The 23334-nt window shown below is 42.5% G+C and overlaps 1 protein-coding gene across 1 annotated transcript in view; it reads left to right on the plus strand.

Annotated features, from left to right (window-relative positions):
- Positions 1 to 824: 824 nt before the first annotated feature.
- The window catches only part of gabrb1 (gamma-aminobutyric acid type A receptor subunit beta1), a 38678-nt gene continuing 16168 nt past the window's right edge, over positions 825 to 23334 (plus strand). The window contains exons 1-7 of the mRNA XM_030357233.1: positions 825 to 1159; positions 1314 to 1413; positions 1554 to 1645; positions 1753 to 1820; positions 12030 to 12250; positions 21108 to 21190; positions 22416 to 22556. Coding sequence (XP_030213093.1) covers positions 1334 to 1413; positions 1554 to 1645; positions 1753 to 1820; positions 12030 to 12250; positions 21108 to 21190; positions 22416 to 22556 — 685 coding nt within the window. The 5' untranslated portion in view covers positions 825 to 1159; positions 1314 to 1333. The remainder of the gene's footprint in view (positions 1160 to 1313; positions 1414 to 1553; positions 1646 to 1752; positions 1821 to 12029; positions 12251 to 21107; positions 21191 to 22415; positions 22557 to 23334) is intronic.

Consider the following 23334-nt stretch of genomic DNA (forward strand, 5'->3'; position numbering starts at 1 on the left):
GTTGGAATGAAGTGAGTGCCTTTTATTGGTACAGCAAGTACTGTAAGAAAGTCTTGGATGACATTATGATGTTAACCAGGTTCAATGATTGCCCATTCCGAAATTTTTAGGATATTTGCCCTCCTAAGATATGTTGTCGCGCACAAACACACACACACACACACACACACGCGCGCGCGCACGCACGCACGCACGCACGCACGCACGCACGCACACACACACACACACACACACACACACACACACACACAGGCGTGCACACGAAACACACTTGCAAACGCACAATCCCCCCTTCCCCCCCCCTACTCCTCCTCTTCCTCCCCTCCTCCCTTCCACCTCTTCCTCCTCCTCCTCCCCTCCTGTCCTCCTTCCCCTCGCCTCCCCCTCCTCCTCCCTCTCCTCCTCTCCACTGTCCTCCTCCATTTGAACCCCTTCTCCTTCTTCCTTCTCCTCCCCTCCTCCTCCACCTCCTCCCTCTCCTCCTCCCTCTCCCCCTCCTCCTTCTCAACTTCCCACTCCTCTCCTCCTCCTCCTCCTCCTCCTCCCCTCCTATCCACCTCCTCCCGAGGGTGGAGTGATACCGAGTGATGCTTTGTTTCTGGGCCCAAACACTGTTCGGACCCAGAGACGAAGCATCACAACTGACATCCACCGGACTTCAACACATCATCATCATTGGAACACACATCGTCTCCTATCCTCCTCCGCGCTTTAAGGGATTTTCCCCATTTCATAATAAATAGTAATCGATAGATTTTAATTCCTGAAACATGTCCGGGTGAATTTGTAGAACACATGTTGAACTCTGTGGTGTGTGGAGCCAGTGACGTGAAGCCGAGGAGGAGCGGGGACGCGCAGCGGGGGCGCGCAGGTACTACAGGCACAATGCGCAGCAGCTCTCCAGACGTGCTCGGGCTGCACGATGCTCCTCTTCTAGGTGACTAGAGGTGATCTCCTCACTGCTTCATATCTGGAGACATTCAGCAGAACGACACTACAACCCACCGAGATGAGCCTGATTCGTACTGCAGGGCACTGCTGCTGAACGGCTGGAGGACGCTGGAGGGGATGGCCTCCTTAGCAGACTGAAACGGGTCTGGATCCACTGAAAGAACCTATGCGCCTTTTCTCCTGCGCTATAACGTCTACTCCACTCCAGGTGACACCGGTGCACCCGTTTTCTTTTGCAATCCGATTCATCTCGAGTAGGACATTTGGCTTTCATGTCGATGACAGCGCGCATGCGTTGGTTCTGCAGTAATTGGACAACCCGGGACTAAGTTGTATCGTTCATATCTTTATATTATATATAGTCGTCTCCAGGATCAGAGTGATGTGGACGACTCAGGACCGCGGACGGTGGGGGGTCGGCTGTCTGTCCCTCCTTGTGGCCATGGTCTGCGGTGCGCAGAGGTAACCAAAAAAACACTCCAACCCCGCATTACTGCATGATGTCCTTCAGAGAGCGCATTTTGGTACCTTTCAACTGTTATTTCATAGTTCTCATCCATTCTGCCAACCCCCCCCCCCCCCCCCCCCCTCCCCCAACTCAGCGCAAACGAGCCCAGCAACATGTCCTATGTGAAAGCTACTGTGGACAAACTACTGAAGGGTTATGACATTCGTCTAAGGCCTGACTTTGGAGGTAACGCGTTTCGGCAAAATGGACAACACGGAAAATGATCATGATGATGATGATCATGATGATCATCTTAGTGCAGCAACTGAATCCACTCTCGTCCTATTCCCAAGGTGCTCCGGTGGACGTCGGTATGAGTATAGACATCGCCAGCATTGACATGGTGTCAGAAGTCAACATGGTGAGTGACCGCAATGATCTGAGTGGAACATGTGTGATCAGCGTCCTTGGAGGACATTAGAAACACACACGTCTTATCACCGCTCACAGCACTCACAGACCTGCCTGGAGATATATGCTTGGTGCATTGTGTCCTCTGAAACACATATTCACCCACCTTTTAACACCATAGACCAAAACGCAATGTGTCAAAGCAGTACTTATGCATCCAGTAGGCTTACACAAACCTGAGAGAGACGCAGAACGAGGGAGAGACAGGGAAAGAGATCTTTCGTCAAAAATGACTTCTCAGCTATTCTGTCCACACACACACACACACACACACACACACACACACACACACACACACACACACACACACACACACACACACACACACACACACACACACACACACAATTGCATGGCAAGCTATGTCAAAGGGTGATAGGATCCATGTTGAGACTGAAATAGCTAGCTACACTATCACCCTAGTTTCTTTGACCACTGATAGAGCATTCAAACTCAGTCTCACACACACACATACACACACAAACACGCACGCACGCACGCACACACACACACACACACACACACACACACACACACACACACACACACACACACACACACACACACACAGCCATCCTCAGTGAACATGTGCCATGTCAGTTAGTTTGCTAATGGCCATCTGTTCACATGTTACAGAAAAGTGTATGCAGTGCAGAAATGCATGTGGATAATACAGTAGGGTTAGAATGTAAAGGAGAGTGACACCTTGACATATTCCAGGTCACCTTATGATGATCATGTGTCTAACCTCATTCATACTAAACCCTTGCAGAGATATTGTATTCATATTTATGGTGTGATACAATCGTATATGAGCATAGAAGATAAAATAAAAGTCATTGCAATATGTGATATTTGAAGTAAACCTAGGGTGCTCAATTATCTGAACATGCTAACTGGCCTGGCAAAGCTGTACAGGTTATCTTTGGTAAACACAGACCCATCTAAAGCATTTCTCATTCTGGGTGAAATAATTATACAAAGTCAATACGTGGGCACTGCCTTCAACCAAATGTTTGAACTTTTTAGATTTTTCCTAATTCAAACTTTAACCTTCACTTAATTAAAAGACCAAACCAGGTAATTTTGACTTACCTATATTTCCCCTTTCTATGACAAAGCAAGTGTGCTAGGTGTATGAGGTAGTGTGTACAATTCTTATTGGTATATGCATTGGACTGTCACTGGGTAGACTTGTATGAGCAGGAAGCATTATATATGTTGACAAAGTGGGTTCATTATGCCTTATCGAATTTCATATGTGTGCTTTATAACCAAGTAGTTCATTACAGAAGGCAGCCGCTGAGGTGTGTTATTGTGTTCTGCTGGACTTGGATAAGATTGTTTATTTGTGCATTTTATGTATTTTATATATTCATAGATATATTGTTGGATAGAGAGTTTAAGATAATATGTCTCCTACTTGTTACGGAAATGTTATGACTAGATACAATCGCTCACGTTGTTTATAAGTATGATTTGTCGCGATGTTTGCTGCAGTTATAAGTAAAAAACATTCATTATTTTAGGCAAATAGTGAAAGGTTCACCCATGTCTAGTCATTTCGCACATCTTTTTGCCAGCATCCTTTTTTCATTGTGGTTTCAATGGAAGTTAATGACCTTCTACCTGCTCAGATGAAAACGGAGACAGTATCCAGTCTCTTCATTGCATATTGATACAGAGTTGTGGGGTGATCATGCATGTATGCTTGTGATTGTGGTTTTGTCAGTTGGGGAGAAGTTTACAGGGAGATTTCAGATCATTGTAAGACATGTAGAGTCTTAGACACTAGACAAGATCTGCTGTCAGAAGGAAAGTTGGGAGAAGGTGAGACGATTGATGCAATGTGAGGCATGAAGGAGGGCAGCGGCCAAGGCCGTTTTTCTCCAGCTCCCCCCGGATTATTATGAACTGTGGTAACAGTTCTCAGTGGATATAGATGTTGTATATGCACTACAGCATTGGTCTGACCAGCACTGGCAGCTGTTTACTAATAGACAATTGTACTAACAGTAATTGTACCAAACTGCAAAGATGTCTTAAAGATCAACACAAGTTTGACTGAAATGTTCTGTTTATGTGTCTATTGTTATGCACCAGCAATGCACAAAAAGATGAGATTTGACAAGTAGTGCAGATAGTTTGAATAAAAAAACGTCCTCAAATGCACAGCAATGTTGCCCAATCCGCCCACGATTGCAAAATATAACATGTCTGTTCTACATATACTGTAAATGTATATCTAATATCTATATGTATGGATATATATGTATATTTGTATAAATATATATATATATATATATATATATATAGAGAGAGAGAGAGAGAGAGAGAGTGTGAATGTGACATCTTCCTGCCTTTCTTTGCCTAAAATAAGCTGTGCTGCAGCAATAACGTTTCTAGAAATGTACAAAAGGGAAGTGATGAAAGATGAGTGAGGGAAGTCTAGCTACTGTATATGAACACTGCAAGATTAATTTAAACCGAGTTTCTTAATTTGCTCCACCATTTGCTGCACATCTGGCCAAAGCTTTTTGCTGAATGTTAAAAAAATTAAACATGCAGCTTTTTTTGATTAATTCAATTGGTCTACGTTTTGTTATCTAAGAGCCATTTCGATTTTTCTGGATAAAGATATGGCAGCAAGTATTTTGTTGCTCATCTGAGTCCAGCCATGGCCTAACTTAGGGGGCTTTTAACAACTTGGATTTCCGGACGTTAGCAGGTCCACTCCAGAGCCATTATGCATGAGGTTAATGGACTTCCATCCAATTATGTGGATAATCATTGCATTCCATCGAATGGAGACGGAATGCCTGGGCCGACCTGTCTCTGCCGGGCAGTGTCAGAGGGTGGAACATGAGGGCTTGGTTCGATGGTTGCTCAGGGCTTAACGTTTAATGTGATCAGCTTCTTTCAACTGGTCTGGTCTTTGCAGCGGTCTGACTTGTCGAAAACTATGAAAGAAAAGAGACTCTACCTTTTGTCTTTCATCACATCTATCACATCTCCTTATCCCAGTCTTGCTTACTCCTCATCTGTAAGAGAGAGCATGCAGAGGGGTGTCAACGTGGGGATATAGTGAGAAGGCTCATTGCGCGTGGTGGTTGTTTTGCTGATGGGTCTGTAGTTTGAGTTTTGTACACTGAGGGTGTTTTTTTTTTTTACAAAAGCTTAAAAAAAGTCAAGACGTCATTTATTTTCATTATCTCCATAGTATTTATAAGTAAATATGTAATTTCGTTTCCATCATCTCATTGTATGTATAAGTAAATATGTCCTTTATTTTCATTATCTCATAGTATTTAAACCATGTTTGACTGGTGGGGGAGGCGCCAGAGATGCCAGTGGGCCATTTAGGACTAAACACAGGGTGTCAAATTATATTTATATGTGCCTTAAATCAAATTATAACTTAAGAAAACTGTATACAAGAGTATAAAGCACCTGGACAGCGGCAGTTTATGCGCAAACTGGGGAAGAAATCAATCCACCATGGCTAAATGTAAAAACGCTTTAGCATTTTGCTTTGCATCAAAAGTAATATTAGCGTTTGCTGCCATTCTTTTTTAAAACCGCCTTCTCCTATGCATATTCCAAGCATGCCACAACTCTCTGGGTCATGTCACAATCATCGGTCAGCATTTCAAAAAAGGATTTTGTGCGTTTCCCCCAGACACTACAGTATGTTTTGTTTTTATAAGTGTAATGTCTATGGATACCGTCATAACCAAATTGCTTACCTTGAAATACAGCTACCTACGAGTGTACCTAAACAGAACAGACCACAAAGAGCCACTGATGGTGTTCACAGTGTTTTGGTGAACATGGCCTGCAGGGAGGACAGGTAGTCAGGGTGACTCAGTGAGCTGCTTGTTCTCTCATTCAAACATCGAAGTAGCCTAACGACGCCTAGAGATTTATATGGAAAAAGGTGCTGATTGTATTTAGTGTGTGGCACAAAGATTACAATTATAAATGAATTAGTATTAACATATTTGGAAACAACTGCCCGTGAGTTTTATAAACAACAACATTTCAATGTAGGATAATGGCTCCATCTTACTCTGGGATAATTGTTTGATGTCCAATATCTGGTACTTACCTGTAGTAAGAGACAAATGTGGTAACCCGATAGCCATGCAGTACAGAGTAAAAGCAGAGCTCGACAGGATGAGAGAGATAGAATCATTCTTGACTCCAAGCTATTGGAGTGGATCCATGGTAGCAATCAACATGGAGCAACCTAAAGACATATGCATTGACCCCGGGGACGCTCGCACAACCCTATGCTACTGGCGGAGAGATCGCATCATAAATATCAAACGCCACAGTCTTGTAAGTTCTGGACACATGAGCTCCTTTTGGAATGTCTCCCTAAACCATAAATGATAACTCATCTCTGTCACACCGTTCCGACGGTACAGATTTCTCAGGTTGCCCTTTGGAATTAATTTGTCCATGGAGGTATTCCAGAGTTCAGTCGAGCAGATATTTGCCATATTCCCCTGTGCTGATATGAACTTAAAGGTAGTGCTAAATTGTCCCTGTCTGGAAAGTCTGAGACACATCCCCCTCAAGCGGAGGTTCCTGAGACACATCCCCCTCAAGCGGAGGTTCCTGAGACACATCCCCCTCAAGCTGAGGATCCGGCTGAATCAGTTCAACTTTGTTGCTCATCAACCCACCAGCGAAGGCCTCAAAGCAGATTAATCCAAGATCAAGGGAATCAGCGAGATGCCTTTCCTAGAGGAGAAAGAAGTCCCAGAAGTTGACAATCTCTTCATATGGTCAATTATCATAGGAAGTTTATCTCAAATTTACGCTCACATGCAAGGACATAGTGTATTGTAAGTAGTACCACCAAAACACAGCAGCATATCTCCATGTATTAACAACCCTAATCTAACCCAAACCCGTTCTGCACAAATTGAGAAAGAATGGTTGGGGGCTGTTTTATTTGCATGCTCAAAGTATTATGTTATGGTAAGCCGGTCTCCATAGTAACCAACTCCTCGTCACATTTCCCAGCAGCACATTGCTGGCATGACTACAGCATATGCTTTACCTGGACGATTCCCTGTCACAGGCTCAAAGAACATACACCCTTCAGAAAACAGACAAGGAGAACAGCTTTGGTGTGATGATGAACCATGTGTTATCCACCTCACCTAGTAAAGCACAGGACACACAGCAGAGGATTCACTGCTGCAGACCTACAGCAGCACCCTGACGCAGGGTTGGCCTACTGAGCAGTGCAACATCGCACCAGTCCTGAGACGAGCTCGTTATCAAGGAGGGAATCATCATGAAGGCTCAAGGAGCAGTAGTCTCTCAGTCGCTACAGAGTGAGTACATTATAGATCAGCCTAGACCCCCCAGTAGAAGGAACCAGCTTCATCCAGTCCAGGGACTACCTCGATCTACGGTGGCAACAGATGGAGAGAAATAGTAAACTTAACCTAGTGCTTGGAGACTCACATTCCGGCCGCTACGTGAGACTGACTCCGTATGATCACATTGTTTTCAGTCATCAGTCAAAACTGAAGATACAATCCTCTGTACATGGGTCACCACACACACTCATGCACGACAGTAAGTCGCATGTCAGCAGTTTACAGACTTTGCAAGACAGTCAGTCTCTTACCACAAAACCGCTAGCCGAGAGCATCCCACTAGCAACTGGATCAGCCTAAAGCCATGCAGTGACTGCGTAGTGAAAAGCAGCTGATGGATGAGTTGAAAAGCCACCAGAACCGCCTAAACATGAGATGTCTTCCTCTCATGTCAGGGCGGACACCACTCTACTGGTCAGTAAGCATCTACTGGCTCCCACTCCTCCCTACACCCAGTAAGTCAAAGCCTGATTACTGAATAAAACCCGTCAGAGCGGTTGTGTCTGCGGTTTCCCGAGTGCAGGAGGAACCGTGGACACGTTCCACCTGCAGTCAAGACACTTCCAGAAGAGGATAGTGAGCACAAGCAGCAGCTGCACCCCTCTTAAAACTGAGAGAAGGCGACTCCTTGTCACCATAAAATAGCTCGGAGCCCCTCGCCCACAAGCCTTAATACACACTCTGGTGATCTAAACCCTAAACACAAAGAATAAGTGCAATGCGCTTTGAACATTTTAAACATAAAACATCTATCAGTAATTTTATTGGTGGGAAAACTAAATAAAATGAAATACAGTTAAGTACATTGCGTTTTTTTGGAAATAAAATGTTGTTTACTGTGTTTCTGAAAGTTAAAAGAAGATTGCTGCTATTTTTTCAGATTGCAGTGTACTATATTTTGTTCTCTGGAATACTAGCTTTAAGGTGCAGTGTGTAGAATTTAGTGGCATCTAGTGGAACGGACTTCACCGGCCGAATTTGAATATAGTAGTGTATAGTGTATAATTCCATTAAAATAAGAATTGTTGTCCATGGTGACTTGGCCAAGCATACCCTATTGTGATTGGTTAAACTGATTTATTCAAAGGCTAAAGCCGTAAAAAACAACTTTTGTGTGATTAAAATGTGTATCAGTTTCGCAAATTGCAGCATGTATGCACAGTCCAATTCAGCTCCATGATTTGTATTTATTTGTTTGACGTGGGGAAAATCACAACAAACAATCGCTAACAAATCGTATATAGGGCCCTATCTTGCACCCAGCGCAATAGACTTTCTACATCGACACATATTGCGTTGCAAGCTTTTTTTATGCCACAAAACAGTACAGGTTCAATGTACAGGTTCGATACATTCTGCTGAAACGTTAGTTGTTTTTTACTCTGGCGAGCAGGGACAACAGATATGGCTACTCATCCACAATGTCTGGTTGCGTAGTTTACGCCAAGTGTACGCCACATACACTGGCATACCATTCCTATCACTGCTATTTATGCAACATACATTTTTCATGACAAAAATATCACTGTGTTGGGATACTATTGTACTGTTGGGTACTTCAGCATCTAATATTTGATTACAGTAAACCAGTCTCACACTTGTTGCATTTCCTGAAATGTAAGCATTTTAGTTTACATAGCTACGACTTTGACCCTGTAAAAAATAACAAAATAATTCTACTTTTGTTGTACAGGCCCTAAGAATGCATTATAGGTGTTAAACCATTAACAAAATTTTTTTTTTTTGTTATAGCTGCTTTTTTTGGTAATATTTACCTAATCTCAGATGGAATGTGTGGCTTCTTTGACAAAGGCGAAAAAGGGTCACAGCCTCTAAAAACCAAGACTGAGGCTAGTGAACCCTCAAGAGGTGTAAAACAATTGACTTCAAGTCTCAGAAGTAGGTCAGACCCCCATAATATAAAGACTTGTATAAGGACTGCTTAATTGATCATTTACAACTATTTTTAAATTCAATTACCATCTCCATTGTTCTTTAATCATATTCATTAACTGATCGTTTATTAAGACCTTGTACATAGTTAGCGTTATCAAATTGACCAAACTAAATGCCGCGGATCAAACGTGGGTCGCAGAAGAGTTTCCCTCTGATGTCTTCAAGTACTGCACATCCGTAATGATGCCTACGAATGGTTGGGGGGGAATTAGGTCAAGCAGCGCCCCACTGCAGTACGGCTCGTATCGCTCTGACGCTCACAGTGCCCACGTTTGTCACGCCGGCTCCCTTTGCTGCAGTGAAATATGGAGAGAGTCGGAAAGGGAGAAATTGAGATGGAGCGAAAAATACGGTCATGAGTAAGAGAAACAGAGAGAATAGAGAGCGTACAACAATGGGGACATTTGAGGGAACAGAGATAAATGCCAAGGGCATTGCCATCCTTTGGTTTTCTCCTCATGTCCGCATATTGAATGCAGTGCATTTTGGTGCAGTACTGCTGTCTCTCTCCCTCTATCTCTTCCTCACTCTCTCTCTGCCTCTCCCTCCTCATGCATTAGCGCAGCTCATAAGCAGAACAGTATTCTTCTCACGTTCAGCACATCATTTTTTGCTGTGGAAATCCTGAGGTGCCAGAGTGATGATGGCAAAGTGGGCGTAGAGAGGAACAGCTGCTTCTAATAATAGGCTCCAAAGAAAGCATTCATCCCCTCGGAGGCTGAACACACACACACTCACACACACACACACACACACACGCACATCCGCACACACTCACACACACACACACACACGCACATCCACACACTCACACACACACACACGCACACACAAACACCCACCCACACACACACACACACACACACACACACACACACACACACACAAATACACACACACACACACACACACACTGATAGGTGCACACAAAGAAACACTTCTTTCTTTGTCCCCTTAACGTCTGTTATAAGAAACTGCTGTCTTATGAGACAGCAGTTTCTTATTCCAACTTATGTCATCTCCAGTGAATGTAACCCCCGTCAGTGGAACCAGAGTCTGATACAGATGAAAAATGCTGGAATCAATTCTAGAAGGATTACTGTCAATACCCGGATCGGTGGTTTGAAGTTGTATTATTTTTTATACCGGCTGCCTTTTAATAATAATCATTACTAGTTTCAAAAGGTGATTAACAAAAAAATGCCCTTATTGTGAATGCATTCACAATTCTGATTTGTCCTTGAATCTCTTCTTCTTTGAACACAGACTCGTAAACATGGAGTCAGAACATGTACAATGTACAAGAATGAATGTTTCGATATTGTTGTGCTTGGCGTTTATTTGATCATTGTATATTACCTCACAGAAAGCAAAATCTTTTTTTATGGGAAAGTTTATATCCCCCCCAGCATGTTTTTAAAGTGCCTGCATAGGCATCTTTGCAAAGTGCAACTAATGCTGAAAAACCAAGAGTGCTGTGAGTGGAATGTTAAACTGCAGCTCTGCAACACAGTTTAGACCGATAGAGCAGGAAACGAACCAGGGCCACAAAGCCGCCCCATGTCTCCTAGAGACCATGTCTCTAGGAGACATGGTCTCGGGAAGGATTTACTCGTGGATACGTTTTATCTTTTGGAGGTACTAAATAGAATCAGAAGAAAAGTTACATATTCCCGGTTCCATAGCCTTCCTGACCACCATCACAAACCAACTGCTTACATCTAGCCTACTGCTGTTAAATAACTAATTGTAGAAACTAATTTCAAGACTTAACGTACACCATTACAATGAATGCTACCTAGACGCGACCAAGGTGAGATAGTTCCTGGTCTATTTTATTTTATTTAACCTTTATTTAACCAGGGAGAAATCTAATTGAGATATATATCTCTTTTACAAGTGAGCCCTGGCAAAGTTAGCAGCACACAATTATTAAGCACGTAGTGAGTCTTGCAGATATGCTATCACTCAACCACCCCTACCACAACCACACATACAATCTGAAGCGATAACTTACTTTAGTGATGTGAATGTAATTGTAGCAATGATGGACTATTAGTCATGTAACTTAAGATATAGGGATCATAATTATTACGATAGGAAGACCTGACCAAAAAGAAGAACAGGCCAGAGGTTTCCCCGACCCAAGTACCATCCCCCTAAACCTCCAAAACATAAGTAAATTTCCAATTTAAATAAATGTTAATCTAAACGTCCCAAATCAAATAAATCGGAATGACCAAAACAAAAGTAAAACTGAATGAACAAATCTAAAATGAATCGAAATGAAAAAAAGAAGATAATATCTAAAATGACCAAAACAAAAGCCATTAAACTGACCTAAACATAAATATGATGATTAAAACCCTATGAAACACTCAAGTTTAACCATCATGACGTAGGGCAGATTGAGCCGGGTATCCCGTCTGCCGTTGCTTTCGTTGGGGTGTGGAGGTCATAGCAAATGGTTTTGTAAGGATGTGGACTGTAGGTCAGAGAAGGTTGGAGACATCAGCTCTGGTGGTCATGTGAACAGGCTGGTCCCCAAAGCATCAGATACTGTTCATTTCATGTCGGGCATTTTACCTAAAGATAGAATTTCCTGTATGTTTTAAAGGGCATTTGTGGGACAACTTTAAGTAGACTTTAAATGAACACCATTCAAATGCTGGTAATGGAAGATTAAGAGGTTAAACATCTTTGGGTTACACATTTTAGACTGATTTCAGACTACTTAGTACTCAGTTGGTGGCTGACATTTACTATGCAACCGCTTTTCTTACACCTGCTCTACCTCCCTTCAGGACTACACCATCACCATGTACTTCCAGCAGTCGTGGAGGGACAAACGTCTCTCTTACACTGGGATCCCACTCAACCTGACCCTGGACAACAGGGTGGCAGATCAACTGTGGGTGCCAGACACCTACTTCATCAATGACAAAAAGTCCTTCGTCCACGGGGTGACAGTCAAGAACCGCATGATACGACTGCATCCAGATGGAACTGTGCTGTACGGCCTTAGGTAAGAGTCTTACTGTCATAGCTTATCTCTCAGATGGCTCCTATGATGTTGTAATCTAGCATGGCTATGGTATTGGATGGCTCTAGTGTTAGATAACCTATTTAAGGATAGATAAACCTGTTAACACACATATTTAAAACCTTCTAAGGAGAGCAGAATCCCTGTTACACCCCGGCGAGATGCTTGTATGGGTGTACACTCACTGACATGTTTCACCCCGTTGTGATGCTTGCATGGGTGTAAATCACTGAAATATTTCACCCCGGTGTGATGCTTGCATGGGTGTACACTCACTGACACCATTCTTTGGTCGGTTTGCAGACTGTATTCCTTAGCCGATGAAAGATTATCCACTTTGAAGAAGTGAAGAAAGCTGCAAACGTGTCTAGGCCTTATGGGCCATTCACATAATAATGAATTAGAGGAGGCTTTTTGTCGAGAACAAAAGATTGATTTTAGCAAAAGAAAGAGAAAGGAATTATGCATATATAATATATAGGTGTGCAGGCCTTGCTATTTAGAAATGTCTAAAGGGGGTAAGATTTCATGTTGTAAAAACAGTTCCAACCATACACTATCTACCTCAATCTAAACATTGTTGGAACTTTTCCAACAATGTTGTATCAACCTAATCATTTGTAAATCTCTGGGTGCTAAATGAGCAACATATGACATTTTGTTTTCGTGTGGCCAGACGGGACTTTCTGCTGTTTGATCAAGGTCAGTTATGATAAGGCCTAATGTTGAACTTTTGATTACAGGGAAACATTGGTGCTGTGCTCTATAACAGAGGGTGGTTGCAGTTGTGATTTGGTCCAGCAAAGGGCTGTTCAGTATTTTAAGCAAGTGGATCAATGACCAGAAAGAGCATTATTGCTTTATTTTGCACATACAAGGAATTTCCGGCTATTTTGGTGAGTATAGAAAAGCAAAAGAATAAATAGAAAATTTATCTTAAGAATTGAAGAAATAAAAGGAACAAAATATGATCAAATGGTAAAGTGGAACAATGGTATGGTACCAAATGGTACTCCTGTATTACATACTCTTGCCCGCTGCAATGTGAATGGCCCATCATTTCCAAATCATTAAAGAAAGCTGACATTGGTAATATATTGCCCAAATTGTACGACATAAGAATGTTATTGTGACATAATGAATCGGTCATTACAATATCTCCTCTCGTCCAGAGAGTGACAGATACTCTTCAAGCAGCTGTCACCTCTGATGTTTAGGTTTGCTGCATCAGCAACATTTTCCAAAAAAATACATCTGCCAGTGAACCAATGTCTTTTATTTTATATCTCTGGAGCAGAATATGACAGTGAATCATTTATGGAGCTTTGCTCACCCTGCAGTCCAGAGCCCACAGCTTCCCCCAGCTCTAGTGATCCAGTCCAGAGCCCACACCTTCAGCTCTAGTGATCCAGTCCAGAGCCCACACCTTCAGCTCTCGTGATCCCGTCCAGAGCCCACACCTTCAGCTCTAGTGATCCAGTCCAGAGCTCACAGCTTCAGCTCTAGCGATCCAGTCCAGAGCCCACACCTTCAGCTCTAGTGATCCAGTCCAGAGCCCACAGCTTAAGCTCTAGTGATCCAGTCCAGAGCCCACACCTTCAGCTCTAGTGATCCAGTCCAGAGCCCACAGCTTCAGCTCTAGTGATCCAGTCCAGAGCCCACACCTTCAGCTCTCGTGATCCAGTCCAGAGCCCACACCTTCAGCTCTAGTGATCCAGTCCAGAGCCCACAGCTTCAGCTCTAGTGATCCAGTCCAGAGCTCACACCTTCAGCTCTAGTGATCCAGTCCAGAGCCCACAGCTTCAGCTCTAGTGATCCAGTCCAGAGCCCAACGCTTCCCCCAGCTCTAGTGAGCTAGGTTGTGGCCTTGGCTGCAGCGGTGTCAGCCTCTAAGGGCGAGGGAGGGACAGTGGATGTCAATAACTCTTGCTTTAAAGAGATTATGTGCTTTGATGGGAGGAGGATGACGATGACTTGACAGTTTTAAAAATAGAGACAGCCGTTGTGTTTTTTTACTCTGCATATGCAAATCTGCCTCAATAGTTTTGAGGCAGAGTTGGATTTGCAATTGCGAGGGGGCTCTCAAATGCATAATGCATCGTTGTCCTCCATCTGCAATTAGTTGTTATCATAATAATAATGAGTTAATGATATAAAAAAAAGCTATTTGTACATAAATCGTTGGGTTTGAGTATTGACTGTACACACACACACAGCTGACCAGGCACGTAATGCCGGCCAGCAACCCCAGCGTGCCCCCCGCCCGGCGGTACGCCAGCGACAGGTACCCCCCTCCCAGAAGAACCTATGCAACGGTTGACACAGAGGATGAGACACATGCAGCAGAGGACGAAAGATATCCCGTGGTAGAGGCTCCAGAATACTGCACACACCAGCAGGAAAGGTCACACACACATTTGCCAACAACAGCAAATGGAACAGAGAAAGGGGTACTTTTTTGGCATAGGACCGATCAATGCATGGCCACAGCAGCAAAGAATCTCCCCGGAAAGAATGTCCAGCACAAAGCTGAAGGCCCGGAGCAGAAGCACAAGATGGATCTGCTTCACAAGGGCTAGCATGTTAGCTTGTTCACTTCGTAGTTGTTGAAGGACACAGATCATTCTACCATCCCTCTACCATATATAAAAGCTGCATTATGTCTGTTTTCCCATTAGCTATTATTTTCAGTGGCTTGAGTTGTAGTTAGTGTTATAGCGATATCGTTGTCGATGAAAGTACTGTCATCTGACAATGAAGTAGCTGCAGGAGAAGGTAACATAGTGCAGGTTTAATGTATTTTCACTTAATTCACTGTATTCAATTCAATAATCAAGCTCCCTCAGGGTCTGTGAGTAGGTCACACTGGGGCATAAGCTCCACTAAACCATTCAAACTTGTTAGAAATACTGGCATCTAATTTAACATTGTATTAACCCCACAGGAGATTAATTAATACTTGAACCTGCACTACACAATTTCCCAGCCTCTAGGATACTTCAGAATTTCTGATGTTTACCTTCATAGACCGCCCATTTTCAACATAATTTGTCTGCCCAAAAAAGGGTTACTGGAACCATTGGTCTCAGCAGACTATGGAAAACTACAAAGAGGCAGAAAAAGTTTAGCCGGAAAGAGCCCCAATGGCTGAACAGTAGAGAAGGCTTGACACTCAGTCCTTATGGCAAGGGTTTGATTGTAGCCTGATGCCATGTGCCTCATGTCCTCTCTCCCCCTGCCATACCTTCCTGTCTAACTTTCATTGTATCTTTCATGAATAAAGCATAAAATAGACAAAAAAATATATTTAAAAAACAAGGAAGAAAATAACTGTCCGACATCAACCTGGCTTACAAATTCTCATTAAAAACATAAATGTATGGCGGGAAAAGAATGCTATGAGCTTGGTAACAATAGTGTAACGTACAATGACCATGTGAACCATGTGCCATATTGATTGTCTTGGCTATACACACTTAAAGGGCGAGGTGATTAACAAATTCTTTATTAATATTCCCAAGGGATGACAACACTTGGGTCTATTGTTAACTGATAACACCTCTCAAACAGTGATTATGAGATTGGGCATGAGCCAGTCCTCGCTTCAGTAACCTCTTACTTCTAAATATGACGAACATTTTAATTTATATGAAGGCATTCCTGCAAGTGGATATTCCTGCAATATAAAGAAATATACATTTTCTTATAGAATATCGATATTGGTACATTTACAGCTGTAGCCTACCATTTCTTTATTAAGTATTATTGGAAGAATGTTTTACATATTCTTTCTCACTTCCATCAATACATACATTTTCAAAGGGTTACGGAATAAGTCTGGCATTGGTGTATTTTTGGTGTTGCTGACAAACCTAAAGACACAATGAGGGGTGAGAAAGTAGTTTTCCTGCTCTCATGTATTGGATATCTATTGAATGGTAAATATATGTTTACCTTCGCTGTGTTAGACTTCAAATATCGAAATTCCTTGCATTGAGCAACAGCTCCATGTTCATTCTTTGCACTTTGACATTAGATTAAATCAAAAAATATTGTTTGACATAATACAATACAATGCAAGGGAAGTCGTTTGATAATACATTACAAACCTAGATTACAAACCCGCTAATTTTGATGTCGAAATAGAACTACAAAAAGGCAGTAAGGCAAACATCACATTGCCCAATAGCAATATTGGTTATTGAGTGAGTCAAATTACTGCATAGCAGCAGGCATTATGATTGATTATGATTATTATTTGATGATATCATGATGCCGACCACTGTGCGACCCTCTTAGATAGAATGGGTAGATTCAAGGAAGAGGTAGAATTAGAATCACAATGACAATTTTAAAAGCGGTTAGTGTGTATTCTCAGGAGGAGGACAACTGTGGCGTCCAACCCTCAACCTAATTCAAATTATCTTTAAAATAATACAGTAAAATTACCGTTAACTCAATATGATAGAACAATTTAAAGTATTTATATTGTCGTATATTAATAATATTGTGTCCAATTTACGAAAACTTCAGGAATAAAAAGGCAAGGCCGTCTGGTATTTGCTAAGCTCCTCCTGGTCAGAGGAGCCCGATGTCTCGTGGTAGGCTACAGGAAGAAACCTTGTTGAGGACCTAAAAAGATATATCCAGGCTTTGTTTTGTACATGCTCAACAAATCCAGAACTGTTGATCGATCACCCATCATCCAATGGTGTGGTTGGATTCAGCATGCAAGTCAATTCTGCAATTTAGGGTTGCCCAGTTACCAGAATGCAGTGACCATGTTAACACAGCGATGAATATCCCTCAACTGGATAATGAACGTAACCTGGTCATCTGGGTTTCGCGGTGCAAGTAAATTTACGGATTTTTTCTTGTCCCAAATTACAAACCTCTTATCCAACGGAATATCAGTGAGGACAGTAAGGTTACAAACCTCTCATCCAACGGAGCATCAGTGAGGACAGTAAGGCTGTGGTACGAGGACGTTATCCTCACTAGTTCTAATGTACAAAGAAATAAATAAATACAATTTGTTTCACTTCATTCAAGCTGAACTTTCTTCCTTATTCAACGTTCCTCTCTCTGGAGAGATCAAAAAGTAGAATCCAACTTTCAGTACGTGATAAGCAGTGTTGTTTTCTATTGCTCATTATGGTATCACGGATTCCATCTGCATATATTTACAAGACCCGATTGGCTCAGTAAAGATTATTGCCATGCATTGTACCACTCAAGCAACCAACAACAGAATTTATTTTAAAAGAGGGTGGCGATTCAGGGGCTGGAACCAGTCCTGGTCTCTCAAATAGACAATTCATATAACTCTTCTATTATGGACTACATCAACAACTGTCGAGACAGTTTCGCCAGTCAGAAAACAAATGAGAACTTTCCCAAACCAGAATGGTCCCCTACCTTATATCACTGTACCATCTAGAGCTGGCATGGCCCCTACCTTATATCACTGTACCATCTAGAGCTGGCATGGCCCCTACCTTATATCACTGTACCATCTAGAGCTGGCATGGCCCCTACCTTATATCACTGTACCATCTAGAGCTGGCATGGCCCCTACCTTATATCACTGTACCATCTATAGCTGGCCAACCATAGCTGGTCAATCACTGAGGAAATGCAGGTTGATCATGATTTATTAATGGATAAATAATATGGTAAGTAGAGAGAGCTGTGTTTGCGTCCTCGGCAGCCAGTCAGTTTCGTTCTCAGTGGGTGTTGGTCTCCGCCAGGGCTGCGCCTTGTCACCAATCCTGTTTGTGATATAAATGGACAGGATATCGAGGCGTAGTCGTGGGGAGGGGTTGCAGTTCGGTGGTCTGAGGATCTCGTCACTGCTTTTTGCAGATGATGTGGTCCTCATTGGATCATCGGCCTGCGACCTTCAGCACTCACTGGATCGGCTGGCGGCCGAGTGTGAAGCGGCTGGGATGAGGATCAGCACCGCTAAATCTGAGGCCATGACTCTTAGCAGGAAACCGGTGGATTGCTTACTCCGGGTAGGAAATGAGTCCTTAGCCCAAGTGAAGGAGTTCAAGTACCTCGGGGTCTTGTTCGCGAGTGAGGGTACGATGGAGCGTGAGATTGGCCGGAGAATCGGAGCAGCGGGGGCGGTATTGGGTTTGCTTTACCGCACCGTTGTTACGAAAAGAGAGCTGAGCCGCAAGGCAAAGCTCTCGATCTACCGGTCGATCTTCGTTCCTATCCTCACCTATGGTCATGAGGGTTGGGTGATGACCGAAAGGACGAGATCGCGGGTACAAGCGGCCAAGATGAGTTTTCTCAGAAGGGTGGCTGGCGTCTCCCTTAGGGATAGGGTGAGAAGCTCAGCCATCCGTGAGGAACTCGGATTAGAGCCGCTGCTCCTTTACTTAGAAAGGAGTCAGCTGAGGTGGTTCGGGCATCTGGTAAGGATGCCCACTGGGCGCCTCCCTTGGGAGGTGTTTCAGGCACGTCCAGTGGGGAGGAGACCTCGGGGAAGACCCAGGACTAGGTGGAGAGATTATATCTCAACACTGGCCTGGGAACGCCTCAGGATCCCCCCGTCAGAGCTGGTCAATGTGGCCCGGGAAAGGGAAGTCTGGGGCCCCCTGCTTGAGCTGCTTCCCCCGCGACCCGACCCCGGATAAACGGATGAAGATGAGATGCGATGAGATGAAATAATATGGCCATCATCACTGAACATCCTTGTCTCTAAACCAACCCCATAGTATTCAGGGTCAGCACAATCATCTGTGAAGGAAGAATGCTCAACAGCCGCCCTTTTAAGGATGCCACGTCATAGAAAGCTGACAAGTACTGTTCGAATGTTGAGAACACTCTGAAATTCATGCCCTAATACCCACAATCTTTTGCGTTCACACACTGCGCAGGGTACTTAAAAATTGCAGATGGAAAGCAATACACAATGCTTTACACAAGTGAAGTTATTTGAAAGTTTTCAGCAATATCTTTTGCCGTATTGCTTTTTATAGATTCATCGTGTAAATGCAGAAAATTAAAGACCTGTGCGTAACGTAATGATAACCTATATTTTCCATTGGATTGATTCGTTTTAGTATGTACGTAGCTGCTGTTTAAGCAAACTACTGTCGCCAATAACAATTTCAACAATTAAAATATTAAAATATTTACCACTGGAGCAGTATTAACAAGCGGAGGCGGAAGCACTTCAAAACTAGCGGCTTACAAATGGCTATGCCATTCCAAACAAATATCACTTAAATAATAGCTATTAGATCATACCTACAGTACCTTTAAATTGAAACTAGCACAGAAGTCAATGTTTAAGAAGCCCCAAAACATCAAAAAGCAGCTCGCATTTGCTACCAATTGGTTATTGAATGTCTTCTATCACACTCATCAATGAGCTTCACCAGGCCTGTGCACAACCTTTCAATATCATCTGATTCCCCGCTGGTTGACAACTCTAGTCCTCTCTTCAAATGATGGTCCAGAATATAGACCTCTTTTCTGATATCATGACTCTAGAGTTAATATCAACTTTTCGCCCATGACAGTATCATTTACTGGTATGCTGTCCACTTATTTAAGATTGTTCATTTCTATAGATGAATGCAGAAAAGGCATAGATTTAACTAGACTTATGAACACATAGGGGTTCGTAGGGGTAGTCATAGTAAATGGATAAAAAAAAATAATTGCGGACTTTCCTTTAACAGGCTACTGGCCTGAAATTCTATTTTTACCCCAACACCCTCCCTTTCTAACTGTCTGTCCATGTCCACTCTCTCCGCACCTGTTTTATAATTTATCTAGAGCACTTCTTAATGCATGCAGCCTCTCAGAGGGTCGACAACCATATAATATTCTGCAATGTGGGAGAATATGAATATTCATTGCTGGATGGTTTTTTCATGTCTTGACGTTGTGGTGGCTGAATAAAGACAGGCTGTCAGAAGATTGAGGACAGCTGGTCATGGCTACATGGAAAACATTTTTATAATTTTATGCATTTTGGTAGTACATTATGTAGAAGTACTTTGCTGGAACCGAACATGTGCAGCTACAACATGTACAACATGCTTATCATTGGGTTTATAATTGATAATAGATTTGTATCATGAAGGCTTTGATACTGAGATACCCGTTACAACAGGCCTGTTGGTGTAGTGTTCCATAGCAAAAAAGAGATGGAATATACACTGAGCAACTTAGCTCAAGGGATTCAACATACAGTTGTAGAGGAGTAATGTAGATTGTACGTGCTAATTACTTAAGTCACTTTTCTACTGCAGCTATTTACTCCAATATCTGAACTGGATAGTTTCTGAAACATAGAACAAACCCATCTATTAGTCAATCCATCCATGGAATATTTCTGTATAAAATGTTGTGGTCCACTCTCAGGGTATTTTCAAACTACAGTACTTAAATCATTTATTTTCAATCAAAAAATCAAAGTCAGCAATCTCCTGTGGTCGGCTCCATATGCAGGGGACCAAAAGGTTGGACAATACTAAGGGCTAGGACAGGGATCATGTTTCGCCCTGCTCTTCTGCAAAAACATTAAAGAAACTTTGGAAACAGGAGAGGTGTAATATTGTCCAAATGACAAAAATTGTCCAACTGAAGAAAGCCCAAAATGTGAGGACTGGGCATCGGTAGCAGCAACAGTTACTTGTAGACTTGTACACTTGTGAGTAACTTGTTAGTTGTGAGCCGTAAACAAACGTTGTTGAGGTCATTGTACACAGGTAAACAACAAAAAAAGTGATGCGGTCCCTAAAGTTGGTAACTCTAATGGCATTTGGTGAATGTGCATATATCATTTGGACCCTTATTTTTTTCTCTCCATAAGGATCACAACTACAGCAGCCTGCATGATGGACTTGCGCAGATACCCATTGGACGAACAGAACTGCACCTTGGAGATAGAGAGCTGTAAGTGAGTCTGTGTGTGTTCATAAAGGGCTGTGGGGGTCGAAGGCAATGGAGGCCGTGCAGCACTTTAAACCAACTAATGCCAACTGCCATTTCTTGTTTAACTAAATGTCTCCAGATTGCTGCAGCTAAATAATAGATAGTACCTGCCTGCAAAGTCAAGGCTGTTCTTCAAGGTCTTAACAAAGAATCTCTGCCCAGTGTACTCCAAATTGGAGCTTAACAACAAAGCATTGATGTTCCCACTGGAATATCATCACACTGTGTTAAATTCTATGTGAAGACAGACTGATAATCTCAATTGTACTTGTACTTTATTTGAGAAACGGCAAAGCATCTGAGAGATTCATAGCATGCTGCGGCGATTAAACACCGATTAAGAACTTTCCCAAACCAGAACGGTCCCCTACCTTATATCACTGTACCATCTAGAGCTGGAATGGCCCCTACCTTATATCACTGTACCATCTAGAGTACATTTTTTGGGCAATGTTTGTTGAAATGTAGACTTTAGATTAGTCAACAGTCAGTTGTTAAGATATGCTAATCAGCAAAGCTTTGCTTTAACTTCCAAGGATTTCATTTACTATGAAATTATGTTCAAATGATGTTACTGTACTTTTTATACTGGTTAGTTGATGCTTTTTAATCAAATATTTCCCTTGCTCAGTAACATTTCGCAGACAATAGATATAACTATACAGTGCTCTCACAAAACAGACTTCACTGAATCCAAAGTCTGAAGGGAAGGGCACTGAAATGGGTGTTAACGGCTTGTGAACCTCCCTTTCACTTGATTTGAATGCAATGTTAAATGTATTTGAACAATCTTATCAAAGAAGGCATTTGACATAAACTTAGTATCTGTATAGTGAAAAATGTCAAATATAAAATTGTTTAAATATTAATCTATAAGATCCATGTTGCCGTTACGAAATAGCACGGATGTAAAAGGAAATATGCATGCAGCCTTTCAGCACTGAAAGGCTCCCCTATTGGAATTATCCACAACACCCGGAAATAATATTATTATAAAGATGCTAATACCTTCTATTTAACTAACCTTGTTTTATTGTTCACAATTTGTATGCATACTATCAACAATTTAGACCAACATTTATCAGAGTGTAAATATAAAAATGTCAGTGTATTCTCAAATCTCTTTATTAGCGTTTGAAGGTAGCCCATATAGGCTGAATTATTCCTGTGACATGTGCTCGTACAGATGGATACACCACTGATGACATTGAGTTCTACTGGCAAGGAGGGAGTTCGGGGTCGGTCACGGGGGTGGAGAACATCGAACTTCCCCAGTTTTCCATTATGGACTATCAAACGCTCTCCAAGAAAGCAGTGTTTGCCACAGGTAACAGAAATGTCTATAGTGATTTCAAAATAATCATAAAGGATAAAACACATTTTCTTTATGTTCCTTGGAAAGATGTCAACTGTCATGGCGGAAAATTGAATTAATTTGTCAGAGTGACTCATGTGTTTTTACTGTTCCAAATCATGAGCCTGCAACTGCTACTTGCTTAGTCTGAGGAATGCTCCTTGGTGTCTTTGTTGAGCTTCACACAGGTTTCCTGTGGAGCTAAAGGAGTACAGGGAAGCAGGGAGGAATCATTTGGAACAAAATAAAGAAAGACTTGTAGGCATGGGGTACCCTACAGCCAAGCACATGATGTACGTGGAATCAATGTATGACTCACTGATTTAATGACAACGATGAAGAAGTCCTGCAGCAATCACACACAATAACAATGTAAGCTACAAACTTAATAACAACAGTAATTCCTACATGCACATAAATGCATACACACATAAGCATCTCAAGTATCTAACGATAACAATTGTATTGATCAGGAAAGACTCACATGAATCATGCCAGCAGCTCAACATGCTATGCAACGGGAACGTCTGCAATGCTAGTGAACACAACAAGGTAGACCGCCAACTTAGCCGGTCAGCGGTCTGCAATACAACACTATCCCCTAGTGGCCGGAGGTAAACTCTGCATCCCCCCCAGTCCGGAAAGCTATGAACGGGAATAGGTTAACGGACTCAGTCCTGTATCCAACGGCCCGTCTCGGGCTCGTAGCGTCGATGGCCTCCTCGCGCGGCACGGCTGTCCAAGATGGGGC

Source organism: Gadus morhua, chromosome 5 (assembly GCF_902167405.1).
Source record: "Gadus morhua chromosome 5, gadMor3.0, whole genome shotgun sequence".
Lineage (NCBI taxonomy): Eukaryota > Metazoa > Chordata > Actinopteri > Gadiformes > Gadidae > Gadus > Gadus morhua.